The following is a 13,865-nucleotide window of genomic DNA, read 5'->3' as shown; positions in this document are numbered from 1 at the left end:
ATAATTACCAAAATTAATTCTTTATTAGTCTTGGTTCCAAAATCCATTATAAATATAAGAAGTGAAGGAAGAGTTTTACACATTGTTTTCTAAATTTTACACATTGATGCAAACCTCGTAATTACATAGTCACGTAATCCACAACGATCAAAACAGGTCAGGTAGGAGTGTGACATAATGAAAACATATCACAAGGTACTAATATTATTGGAATAAGAAACCCCCACCTTACGAATATCAATTCGCAAAAGAGAAGTATTAGGAAGATGTCATGAAACCAATTAATCTTTGATAAGTCAATTTAGTTTGTTAGAGAACCAAAAAAATATGAGAATCTCTCACACACAAGCTAAATGTATTCAACATCAATAGTATTATAAAGTCTGAATATTTTATCCTTACAAAGAGTATTTATACTTTTGAAAATAAAAACTCTAATGGATCTACTCTTATAAAAACTATATTGAAGCACCTTTGTCTACTTTGACTTTAGAAGATAAAGAGATATTTTTTGATGACGAGAATGAGCTTGGTTGGAATGTTTAGTTGATGACTTTCCTTACATACCACCACAAGATCAAGATCCTTATTTCTATGATAATAATGGAGATGATGTTTGATTTATGTTTTTTTTGTGTTAAAACATTTTACTTTCATAATATTTTGATATTTTGTTTAAGTTGAATTACTTTAAGTTAAAGATCTATTTAATCTTGACTATTTAGAAATATTTTAAATTTTGAAATTATATTTATTTGACATTGTGTTTGCATTGCATAATTTATAATTAATTTATCTTGAATTTGAATTATGTTTGTTGAAATTTTTGGTTCCACCATAAACTGAACTAAAAATCTTGATTTGACACGAAAAAACCCAAAAATAAAACCAAAGAAAAAAAATATTAAACACAAAAACTCAAAAATTCTTGAACAAAACATATCAAACACCAAAACAATAAATAATACGAAGAACACTTGAAATCGAACCCAGACCAGATTTGGTTATAATAAAGACACATACATGTTGTAAATCATGCAAAGATCAATAATCTAGCATCCAATTACTTGGATTATCACTAAAACGTTACAATTTTGTCAAAATAGGTTTCGATTATAAACTAAAATCCTAGGATTAAAAGTCATTGAAATCATATTATTGATGCAAATAAACACTAGATTATTGGTTAATCATGCATAAGGAAGGGTCTTAGGCAAATATATAAAAAAAGGTCAAAATCATGTAGCTAAGAAAATGTTCTTAAAAAGAACACGAAGAACATATGAATAACATTCAACATGAACCCAACAACGTGGCTCTCAAACCAGACTGGATATGGGCAAACCAAAAGCACATACATGTTGGAAATCATGCAAGGATCAATAATCTAGCATCCATTCACTTCGATTATCAATGAAACATTACGATTTAGCCAAAATAGATTTCGGTTCAAAACCGAAATCGTAGAATTAAAAACCATTTAAACACGTATTGATGTGAATAAACATTAGATTATTGATTAATCATGCATAAGGAATGTGTATGTGCAAAGAAATTGACCAACATTGGTCCAAATCTAGTGGCTTAGGCAATGCTCTTTCTAAGAACACGAAGAACATTGGAACATTGCCTAAGCCTAGGGGGAAAAAAAAACTTAGTCATGCCCAGAAATGACAGCCATTGCCAAGCCTAGAAATGAACATTTTTGGCTTCTAAAGCATGCCTTTTTTTAACCTAACAAGTCATAATATCATACACAAACATGTTTAAATAAAAAAAAACTAATAAAAAACATAAAAACATCAAAATCAAACAAAAGGTACTGGATCTAAAAAAAAATATAAATTTAAAACAGATTATATGTTCACATAACATGAATTCAAAATTGGTTTTCTAAACCTATTTTATGTATAAACAGACTTAGCAAACCTATGGTAAAACACCCTTGCTTTAACAAGCATGACTTAAGTTAAAAAAAAACTAAAACAATATTATATATCAAAAACAAACTTAAACAACAACTTTAATGTATCAAAAAAAGACTTCAAAATAAACATCATCAAATAAAAACACAACAATAAAGAGGTGAATACAACATTACTTGTTGAGCATTCAAACATGTTTTCTATGCTTATAAACATAAATATAAAACAAAAATAAATAATAAAAAAATCAAAAGTTGGCCACAAAGGACCTACTTTTAGATAAGAAAAGTATACTTAGAACAACTATTCTCTCTTTGTTTTTTTTTTTTGGAAATTTTTGCCTCTCATAAACTTGCAAAGCTAAGAAATCTTTTATTCTTACTCAATTTGAAGTTTTATAGCTCTACATTTATTAGTTTGAAGTTGTCAACTCGATCAGTTAAAACTGTAAAAAACAAAAGTCAATCGACCAAATGACGGGTCACTCACATTTTTTTCTTTAAGTCTAAATGACGCGTCATTTAGGGGTTTTTATTTGAGATTGGTAAATTTTAATTGAGGCCCTATTCTTTCAATTTTTTTTTATTGCACCCATAATTGCTTTCAAACTTTTAATTTCATGTAATTTCACCCCTTGCCAAACTCAATTATCATCCCCTAAGTTGTTGCTTTTTCCATTTTGGTCCTTGGTTCTGAATTTGTGCATTTAAACCCATTAATTGATCAACAAACTTCTAATTTTTTCAATTTAGCCCGTAATTTGGTCAATTTCAAACCCTATATTCACACGCATTTTCCAGTTTAATCATTGGTTTTAGATCAATTAGGTCTCTAATTTTCCATCAAACTTCAATATTTATGCAATGAAGCCCCTGATTTGACCAAATTAACTCCTAAAAATTACAATTTGACCCCTAGACTTTAATTTATTTCAATTAAAGCCTAAATTGACTTTAAAAATCAATTTTTCTTGCAATTAAACCCTCAATAAATTCAAATAAACCTTTTAAAAAAATCTAATTGAGTCCTTAAACATCCAAATTTGAATTTTTCTCCTCAAATTGAATTTTCTTTACTAATAAGGTCTTCGTTAGTTGAAAATACATTGTCAAATTTTTTAATCTTGTATATTTGATCTTCATCAACCAATTTCGGCAATTTCCTGGGCGTTATGATATACTCTTCTTATATATATATATATATTATTTTCTTCCAACTTTTGTCAATTATTTTGTATTTTGTATTTTCTCTTTTTTTTTAATTTTTTTTTATGTGGGACCCTAAAATGGGTAACAACAATTATTGCTATATTTTTTTTTATAAATAGTAAATTCTTTGCCTTCCTCCAACATAATTGAATTTTTTTAAGATAGTTAAGTTGAGAACTTAAGTTTTACTTGTAGTTAAACTTTGAATGCTACAAAATTATCCTGAATGAAAGTTCAATCTTTTTACTTATTTCAGTAGCATGGTCATAATTTAAGCATTTATATCTGGAAAATAAACCAATTGTTAATTTTGATTTTAAAAGAGAGGAGGAAGAAGAAAGAAATAAAGAAATTGAAACTGATTTTGGCCTATAAAAATAGACATGCAAAATAGTTATTGGAGTAAAAAGCGAGAACAATATATTAAAGAGAAAAAAAGAATTGAGAGGGTTTTTAACCTTCTGAATGGAAGGTTTGAAACCCTATGGACATAAATTATTTAATTTATGTGTAAGCTGAGGTTGAACCAATATTGAATATTTATGAAAAACTTTAAATAATGGTTAGATATGATTAGGGTTTTGGGATTGCTGAAATTATAGGTTTTGTAGAGAGATGGGAGAGGGTGGGTTCATTCTCCTCTTTTTGTTGGTTTGTCTTTGTCATAGCTTATTTACTTAGCAAGACTTATAAAATCATTAACTTTCTGTTAAATTATTGAACATGAGTTGAGAGAAACTTTGGGTATTAGGAGATCATGTATCATGCATTCCCTTCCTTAATTGGGCTTATCAATTATTACAATTTCTTATAGACAACGTTACATCAAATGTGGGCTTTGTGTTTTATAATTGCACTTGTTTACTTTTTTTTTATTAGGATTTCCTTTTAATGCTATATATATATATATATATATATATATTTATATGTGTGTGTGTGTGTGTGTGTGTGTGTGTGTGTGTGTACTTTTTTATAAGAAGGAGTGGATTGCCATGATCAAATTCATCAAGGTCTTGTTATGCATTATATGATGATATTTAACACACCGATGATTATTATATTAGCGGCCTTGTTTGTCTACACAAATAATAGAAAAATAAGCCAAATTTTGATATTAGTTCAAACAATTAGTCTTATTTTACTAAGAAAAAATGTGTTAAATCACATTATTAGGGATCATGATAGGAGTTGGCTAATTGTGCAAATTGATGAGGGGAGAAGCAATTGTGAAACATGATTTTATATATATATATATATATATAATCTCATTTATATGTATTTTTATTTTAAAGCTAATGTTGAATATTATTATTTGAGATATTTGTTAATGTATTTGATATTATTTTTTGAATTTTAATGAGATATATAAAATGTTAAATGATAATAAAGTTGAAGCATGTTAATTTAGACTTGGAATATTTAAAAAACTTGCAAATAAATGAAAAGGTTTATGAATAATGTCTCACTGCAAAATATTGCAAGAACATAAATATAAGGTTGAATGAGAAAAATACCAAACTACATCAGACATGTTAATTGTAGTGAATATGGTTGGAATTATGATAAAAAATATATGAAAGTGGATAACAAAAGCGTTTTGAAAAAAATTAATTTTTTTTATTTTTTAATTTACTTCAAATTAATATATTTTTAGTGTTTTTAAACTATTTTGATGTGCTGATGTCAAAAATAATTTTTTTAAAATAAAAAAAATATTATTTTAATGTATTTCAATACAAAATGTTAAAAAAAAACAATTATAACTACACTTTCAATCATATATTTTATTGAGAAGGTTGTTGAACAGTGAGTTGTGCTGCAGTGATGGTTAGAAGTGGTGGGGCAGCTGGTGGCAAGGCTGCTGAGAGATGGGTGAGCAGTATGGCGTGGCTGGTCGGAGAGAGTAAAGGAGGATTGGTGATTGGTGATGAATGGAAGCTGTCGCTGGAGAAAAAGGAGTAGATCGTGATTTTTTTTTGTTTTTTAGTAACACACATAAGGAAACTTTGAACATTATATCAATTATAATAATATATAATATTTTAATTTTTTTTATTAATTGAGTTTATAATTTCTTGATTTATATATAAAATGTAATCAATTATATAAACAATAAAAAGATATAAGATATAATTTTTTAAATATTAAAAAAATGTTACCACACTTATAATTTTATATCCTTTTCTTTTCTTTTCTGTTTTCAAAAACAAAGGGCTGAAAAGAAACAAATATATATATTTACTGCACAAGCGTATTTAGTATTATGATATATTATATTCTTAAAAAATATTTTTATTTTAAAATATATTAAAATATTTTCTAAATATTTTCACGTCACAATAATAAAAAAAAACCAATTTGTATATTTTTAAAATATATTCAAAAACAAAAATTACCACATTCATACATTCTGTCGTTTAGAGACAAAACGGGAAGAGAGTGGCACGAGTAAAGTCAGGAGTGGAAATATCAATTTCCTCTCATATAATAACAAGTTCATCACTCTTCTCCACTCTCAAAACGCGATCCTCTCACTCAGGTGATATTTGCTCCTCTTTCCTAAACCTGAAAAAAAAAAAGAAAACAAAATCGAGAGATCTTTCTAAATTTCAAGCACCGCACCGATATAAACGTATCAATATGGATAACACAGGTTCGTTCCTCCCGCACTCATTTCTTCTGAATCCACTCTGAACCGTTTCATTTATCGCTGTTAATTTTCCGATTCCGATTTTACTGTTTCTTAATAATTCAATTCTTCTTGATTGAATTTGTTAATCATGGTTGCATCAGCTGTTATTAATTTTATTTTGAGCTATTTTTTTTATGGTCCTATTTTTTGTTTTAGATATTTCTGAACTTAATTAATTAGGAATTTTTGACACACTTAGGAGCGAATCCTCAAGGCATAGTAGTTCCGCCAGTTGAAGGTGTTGCTGGAGGAGGAACAGCTTATGGATGGAATGATGGCGGTGGCGTACATTTTTCAAATTCCTCACCCAGAGGATCAATCGATCCCTCTGAGGTTTTAACTTCAGATTTAGTGCATGTTTGGTGCTTGCCTAGCACTGCAAATGTTGGACCGCAAGAGATTCCCAGTAGACATTTGGAGCCTGTAAGTTTTATTTAATCTGCATTTGTAATGCGTGTCTGGTGTTCGTCTTGTTGAGAGGATATGCTGTTTATATGTGGAATTTGTTTAGCCTCACCATTGGACTTGGCTGATTGCTCACTTAGTGCAAACTAGAGATGATTATGTGTGGATAATAAAAATTTTCGGTTGTCTTAATGTGGCTAATAGTTGTATGCTTTGCGATGCCTACTTGATATTTTAAATGTCTCAGATTGTAGGATTTATTAATAAATGCTGGTAGGTTTAGATTTTGGCTTACACTGAAAATTTTTTAATGGAATTGTCTGCGACCTTGATGTTTTGTGGTATGTTTGTTTTGGGAATCAAAAGTAAGTGATTTCTTTTCGGTGTTATAGTACTCTGTCTTCTAATATTAATTTTACCTTGAAGATAAATCTTCTGGCAGCTAGAAATGAGAGAGAAAGTGTTCAAATTGCTTTACGCCCGAAAGCTACTTGGGGTGGTTCTGGCAGTGCAGGGGTTGTGCAGGTTCAGTGTAGTGACTTAACCTCCACATCTGGTGATCGGTGAACTACTCAGAGCAATATAGTTCTTTTTGTAGCTTGATGATCTACTACTCTACTAGTTCTTGGTTTTTCTGATATTGACTGTGAACAGGTTGGTCGTTGGACAATCCATAACATTGCGGAGAGTGGTTTCTATATTAGGTGTCCCAGATGCTCTTGTGCCTCTAGATCTTCCAGTTAGTCAAATAAACCTAGCTCCTGGGTATTGCCTTCATCATTGATTGTGTGTTATTCATTTAATGCAGCGTGAAGAAATTCCAAGTGATTTCTTGCAATGAAATTGAGGTGGTTTTGTTGTTTTCCCTTTGCTGCAGAGAAACAACTGCACTTTGGGTTTCCATTGATGTTCCAAGTGCACAGCCACAGGGTCAATACGAAGGGGAGTTCTTCATCACCGCTATAAAAGCAGAGGCAGAGTAATACATATCTGTTTTGATTTAATCAATGATAGCCATATGCTCCTTGTTTAATGCATAAAGTTTCTGTGCTGAAATTATTGCTGTCGAGTTTTAAATAAGCTCAGTACTTTCCCATGTATGACTCCTGTTATTTAATGCTAGTAAATATGGACATCAAGTTACTTATTATAGTTGATTGAGTCCACCACAGATCTCCATCACAGCGCTTGGGAAAAGCTGACAGGCATCAGCTGTACTCGGAACTTAGGAACTGTCTTGACATCATGGAGCCCGTTGAAGGAAAACCATTGGATGAAGTGGTAAATATTTGAATCAATCATCATCGTCATTTTCTTAACCCTGTGATTACAAGCAATTCATATCAGCAATTGTTTTTCAGGTAGAAAGAGCCAAATCTGTGACTACATCTTTAAGAAGGGTTCTTCTATCTCCAGTATTTTCTGAGTTCTCTACAGATAATGGACCAGTTGATATGATGGATGAAGATGCTATTTCAAACCTAACAGTTCGTGTCAAGCTAAACTTGACTGTTTGGGACTTCGTACTTCCAGCAACTCCTTCACTTCCTGCTGTATTTGGTGTATCCTTATCTTCTTGAACCTTAAAATTACCAAATTTGAAATTGGTGATACTCTCTGAATTTATTGTTGTGAGGTTGGCCTTCACAAATTCCAATATTTATAGAAGTCAAAATTGCCATTCTCTGAATGTTTATCTGAGTTTCCTCTTGATATAAGCTGTAAATTTTCTGTAATGATGTAATTATTACAAGTCTTCCTAGTAGAAGTGCAACATGGTGGAGCTCAAAACAAACAGGGGCACAGGTCAGCCATGTGTAAGACTTAATTCTAGCAAACCTGAATTGAACTGTGCTGAACATAACCAAAGTCAAAGCCCAAGCTCATTTGTAGGTGACGAGTGATATGCCTTCTTTCATAAACAAGGACAATTACCTTTTAATATATATGAGAAATGATAATGATCGTATGCTTATATTTTATCACATGAGAATGGGATAACAGAAGAAGCAATTTGCAAATGCTATTGCTGCTCACATACTTAGGCATTACCAACAGAACTTCATGGTAGATGATGGCATAATAAGTATCAATTTCTTGGTCATCTTGTCTCTTTGAAATTCAATTTTTGTATGCTGCTAAAAAGATGTGATAACTTTCAGTGTTGAATTCCTTACCTTATTTAGATATCTGATACTGTAATTGAGGATCGTTTTGGTGTTGAACATGGAAGTGATGAATGGTATGAGGCTCTGGATCAACATTTCAAGTGGCTTCTTCATTATAGAATCAGTCCATATTTTTGCAGGTGGGGTGGCAACATGCGTGTTTTGACATACACTTGTCCATGGCCAGGTAACTTGGTTGAGAAAAATGAAGATAAGCATGTACTTATTCAACATTTTGCAAATGCTAATAGCTCTCTCTCTCTCTCTCTCTCTTTTATGTTACAGCTGACCATCCTAAATCAGATGAGTATTTTTCAGACCCAAGATTAGCAGCATATGCAGTACCATATAGTCAAGCAGTCCCTGGGTATAGAATCAGTTGTCCCTCCTCGCCTCTGTCTAGTAGTTTGATGTAAAAACTAATGAGCTTCCATATAATTTTAATCTGAAACTGTAACAGTGCAGCACAGGACTACTTGCAGAAAGAAATTGACATCTTGAGGACAAAGTCTCACTGGAAGAAAGCCTATTTTTACTTGTGGGATGAGGTATCAACACTAATCCATTTGGGGATAGATTGCGTGTATGCATCCCATGTCATTGGGTAGTGCCCTTGATTCTACCTTCATCGGTCTATTCTCCTTTTCGTTTCTCATAATTTGTTTACTTGAAAATTGAGAAGGCGGAAAAAAGAGAGTAATTTCAGAGTGTTGTAGCATTTCATGATTATAAGACTTGCTTACATATCAAGATGATATGATGTCTCCATTTTATCTCCTCTGCATGTGCTCTAAACTCTTTCAATTTGGGATGACAAATTACCAAAACTAGTGCCTTTCAAAACCATTTCTGCTCTCTATCTCTACACTTTTGAGAAGCAAAATAGTAAATGTATTATCTTTCAGTGTGGTGTCTTTGGCATTATCATTAGACACTTTAAAAATAATAACTGCTCAATTTGTATAATGCCTTTTGATTTATAACCAATTTCTTAGGTTTCATGCAACATGTCTCCTTCATAACTAATGTGATTCCCATACATCATGGCAGCCTTTGAATTTGGAACAATATGATATGGTCCGCAGCATGGCCAGTAAGATCCATACTTATGCTCCTGACGCACGTGTGTTAACTACGTACTATTGTGGTATGAATTCACTAATTGCTCTCTCTGATATGCTGATAATTAGTTTATGTTCCAATTTCTTCTTGCTGAATGATTTGTTGGGCTGAAACTATAGCTTGACCATTAATTCAGCCATTAGTTGATTATGGTTATGTTTTCACATGTTGCTTTCTTTTCATCAAGGACCAAGCGATGCACCCCTTGGGCCTACTCCTTTTGAGGCTTTTGTGAAAGTGCCAAAGTTTCTGCGCCCACATACTCAAATTTATTGTACAAGGTATTGGGGTTGGTTACTTCCTTGCATGCAAGTTACATATTTTTGTATGCGTGCATACCGCTTATGTTTGTGATTTCGCACACATGCATGCCATTTTTATACTTGTGTTGTTAGTTGGGCATCGGTGCTTTTATATTATTAATGTGGTTTATATGCCCCCACCAATATGGCTCTGTATTTCAGGAATGTACCGCACCTCCATTGCACCATCCAACAGGGAAGTTGCATCAGATTTGGAATCATATGACCATATTCAGTTTTTATGGAATTGTTTTTTGTCTGAGTCAATGCATAGTTTTTCAATAGCAAGCGACCCTCTTTGCTGTCCATATGGTTTCAAATAAGCTTATCAGTGGGATATGGCCTGCTGTAGCTATTTAGATCTAAGAACCAGATAATTTTGCTCCATTTTTTGGAGGGAACTCCAGTTAAGAGTGAGATTTGGAAATATTTTGACTGTTCTTGTTATGGTGCTTGAACTGAACTTGGATGGGCCTTGCTGTGCATGACTTGGTATGTACTACCAAATGTACTGCATAGGTATTTACTAGCTCAGTGATATAATCATTAACCGTGGCAAAGAAGAGAAGCTGTTTTTTATAAATTGATTAGCAGACTTATCTGATATTTCTTGATATGTTGATGAATGTACCTCATATGTTGTGTGCCTAAGGCTACAACTTGAACTTCTTATCTCACTACTTTATTGGTTGGCAGTTATCTTGAACTGACTTTCAATTAGATGCATAAGGTTATTTGGGACATGTTTGTACTATATTTCATATAGCTAAGATCTTCTAATGTTCTAAAGGATGTAATTTATTTATTATCAGAAAAAAGGAGGAAGAGGTGTAGTTTACTTTTCAATTTTCTCTGCAGTGAGTGGGTGCTTGGTGATCGAGAGGATCTGGCCAAGGAAATTGTCTCTGAATTGCAGCCAGAGAATGGTGAGGTAATAACCAGTGCCGTGCTTTCCTTCTAAAGGACAAAAAAAAGCTATACTAAAAATATGATGGTCCTTATTCTGATCCTGTGACGATGAACTGATATCTGTATTTGAGAACTAAACAACTTTATTAACATTCTTGTTATCGTTATTTTTTTCATCGAGTTTTAATTTAATATTGTTCTCAGTGTAAATTATTTATGAAGGAATTGAATTTGACCTGGGCATGCTAAATAATACCTGTTTAATTAAAAAAGCGTGCATATCCATAGTTTTCTAACGAGCTTTGTAACTGTGGCTGGTGAATGGTTCTTTTGTTCTTGCTGTCATATAAAGGGAAGTAGACAGATTGTAGTATTTTCAGCTGGTTAATAGGACCACTGGTTACAAATCTCTGCTAGTATACGAAGCAAAAAATAGCTTCAATCTGACACTATGATGTATTCTAATTGGTAATTGGATGTTATTCAGTACTGCTTAAGTTTTTTGGTCACCATTTTTATACAAAAGCAACCATGCTAGGCTATAAAGTTTTAATCTCTGGGGCTCTAATTTTTATTTTGATGGGTATAGTTTTGTGATTTATTTCATTGTTCTTTCTGGGACAGTAACATGCTTTAGAACTTGAATGTGTAGTACTTGCTTTTAGTGCCATGTATAGTTATTCTGAAGCAAAGCCTGCTTATTCCTTCTGCAGGAATGGTGGACATATGTGTGTTTGGGACCCTCTGATCCTCATCCTAATTGGCACATTGGGATGCGTGGTACTCAACACCGTGCTGTGTTCTGGCGTGTGTGGAAAGAAGGCGCAACAGGTTTTCTGTACTGGGGTGCCAACTGCTATGAGAAGGCTACAGTTCCTAGCGCAGAGGTATTTTCATTGCATCTCATTCATTCATAGAATAGAACGACAGTTGTAAATTTCTGCTTTCCTATTCTTTTTCTCTGACTTTGAAATGTTTGCCTTTGAGCAGATTAGGGCGTGACATTCTGCCAGTTATAAATCCTTACTTTCTTTTTTCTTTTTCTCTGACAATGAAATGTTTGCCTGCAAGCAGATAAGCTTCAGGCGTGGTCTACCTCCAGGTGATGGAGTTTTATACTATCCAGGCGAGGTGTTCTCATCCTCCCACCAGCCAGTTGCATCTGTTAGACTAGAGCGCATACTAAGTGGCTTGCAGGTAAGAGATATTTAAGTGACCGTTCATTTGTTTGGGTTCAGATCAGAGCACGGTTTGCTGCTATGAGAGTTCCTAACAAGATCCCAAGGATTTTATTTTCAAAATAAAATCTTTTCAAGTTGTTTTTTTTTTTTAAAAAAAATTGAAAGTAATCTCATCTCATGCTTAGGATCAATATATTTTACTTGTTACCTGAATATTTCTTTTAAGATTCTCTATGCTAAAGTTGGAATCTTGATACTTGTGTCATGGCTGTAGTGATTGAAAATTATCAATGCTTGACTCTCTCTCCCTCTCTCTCGCGCGCCCGCGCACACATTTGAGAAAGATAAAAGTTGTGCATGGATAGTGCTGGGTTTTTCTCTAATACATGTTTCTGGTTTTGATGATCTTTCACCTTTTATTCTATCAGGACTTAGAGTACCTGCAACTCTATACTTCAAGATATGGAAGGGGTGAAGGGCTAGCTCTTCTGGAAAAGACAGGCATGTATCTAGGTCCTGAACGTTATACTTTAGAGCACACGCCAATCGATGTCATGCGGGGTGAGATCTTCAATACGTGCCGATCATGAATAGATGGTTGTGTTCTCATTGAGTTTATTGTTTTTGTAATTATCCATAGAAACTTTTTGTATGGTAAAAGATGAAATGGTTTGTGCAATTGCATAAACTCTTTCCACTTTCAACGCATAGTTACATGCAGTGCTTTACTGGTGGTGCCGAGGCAAAAGTAATTCTGGACGATAATATGATGGTATATTCGAAGAACCGTTGCATCTTATTGCTCTATGATTCTCCCGGCATGACGTGCACCTGCCATTGCCCTTCCAGGAGTCATATTCCTTCGGAATTGCCTCTTGTTGTATTGTTCTTTCTCTCACCTGCTTGAAACTATAGAATTGAAACCATCAGCAGTCATATGCTAGGCGTAGTTGCATCCTCGATCTTCAATGTGCAATCCATGCTTTCATCTTTATGCATCAAAAGCTTTTTCTTCCAGGGTTGAGGTCTTTTTGATACGAGGTTCAAAAAGAAACTTCCGATGTTGTGCCCGATTAAGACCTAAAAGCTCCATTCCTCAGTTGGAAATTATCAAAGTTACAAGAGCCGCATAAATTAGTTTTCTGCCGCTGCTTTACTAGCCAGTTGTTCAGATTTTAATAATTCCCGGTGCGTTTTACTTGGTTAAGCGGTTGGGATGAAGTCTGACACGATCAAGGAAAAAAGTTGACTCAATCATATACACAAAACAAAAAAAGGTTACAGCCATCCTCTACTTCCCCAATTGCGTAAGCAACGGCAGTGAAAATGGGTTCTTCCTTCTGAAAAACTGTGCTGTTAGGGGTCGCAGGTTATTTGAGAATGTGCAAGTGCTATTGGAATTAATCATTTAAATTGCTCTTGTATGTTAACAGGGAAAACGTTGACTCCATTCAGCTCTTGGTCAACTCCTTAAGAACATGTACTCTCCTGTATAGTATTAGTAGAGCAATTGACCTGGGCAATCGAAGATAGTATCTGACCCCGCAATGTACTGTATCAGAATAGCAACTAGGGCTCTTGTAGACGAAGCCCCTCTGTAGAAGGAGAAAAGGTATGGAAAGGAGTGTTGTAACCATCAAGATTGAAGGTGCGCTTACTGGAATCGGAAAAGCAACCTGAAGATAATCAAATTGGCGATCATTACTTTGTGGACCTGGCACTCATTTCTCCTTTTTGACACCATTATACTTCTTTCGTGGGAAGATGGTAATGGTTATTTTTCAAAGTGTTTTGTTTGGAAATATGTTGAAATAATTTTTTTTTATTTTAAAAAATTATTTAGACATTAGCATATAAAACGATCTGAAAATAAATAAAAAAATTAATTTTTTTTAAGAATATTTTTAAATCATAAAAACAAGTTTTGTTTGAGCTTTTATCGTTAACTCGTAG

The 13,865-nt window shown here is 33.1% G+C and overlaps 1 protein-coding gene across 3 annotated transcripts; it reads left to right on the top strand.

The window, feature by feature from the left end:
* Positions 1–5,630: 5,630 nt before the first annotated feature.
* On the top strand, positions 5,631–12,698 carry LOC7463396 (uncharacterized). Of its 3 annotated transcripts, none has more exons than XM_024585428.2 (16): positions 5,631–5,786; positions 6,025–6,248; positions 6,673–6,755; positions 6,885–6,995; positions 7,108–7,209; positions 7,403–7,511; positions 7,592–7,792; positions 8,417–8,585; positions 8,684–8,765; positions 8,859–8,946; positions 9,449–9,545; positions 9,708–9,801; positions 10,681–10,753; positions 11,445–11,618; positions 11,806–11,928; positions 12,341–12,698. In XM_024585428.2, exons 1-16 carry the CDS (start codon positions 5,774–5,776, stop codon positions 12,500–12,502), a joined length of 1,905 nt encoding a protein of 634 aa, XP_024441196.1. In that variant the 5' UTR covers positions 5,631–5,773; the 3' UTR covers positions 12,503–12,698. The 3 variants fall into 3 exon arrangements, with proteins under 3 accessions (XP_024441196.1, XP_002321258.1, XP_024441197.1); XM_002321222.4 differs by having other exon boundaries at positions 6,657–6,793; XM_024585429.2 differs by lacking the exon at positions 5,631–5,786 and having other exon boundaries at positions 6,099–6,248; positions 6,657–6,755.
* The last annotated feature ends 1,167 nt before the right edge of the window (positions 12,699–13,865 follow it).

Source organism: Populus trichocarpa, chromosome 14 (assembly GCF_000002775.5).
Source record: "Populus trichocarpa isolate Nisqually-1 chromosome 14, P.trichocarpa_v4.1, whole genome shotgun sequence".
Classification (NCBI taxonomy): domain Eukaryota; kingdom Viridiplantae; phylum Streptophyta; class Magnoliopsida; order Malpighiales; family Salicaceae; genus Populus; species Populus trichocarpa.
Note: the sequence above shows the minus strand (reverse complement) of the source record. Positions and strands in the feature narration are given on the sequence as shown.

Bases quoted from the DNA above. Each gene is read 5' to 3' on its own strand.
- LOC7463396 (XM_002321222.4), top strand. The intron at 7,793-8,416 runs GTATCCTTATCT...TACCTTATTTAG, and splicing joins CACTTCCTGCTGTATTTGGT to ATATCTGATACTGTAATTGA. The intron at 9,546-9,707 runs GTATGAATTCAC...CTTTTCATCAAG, and splicing joins GTTAACTACGTACTATTGTG to GACCAAGCGATGCACCCCTT.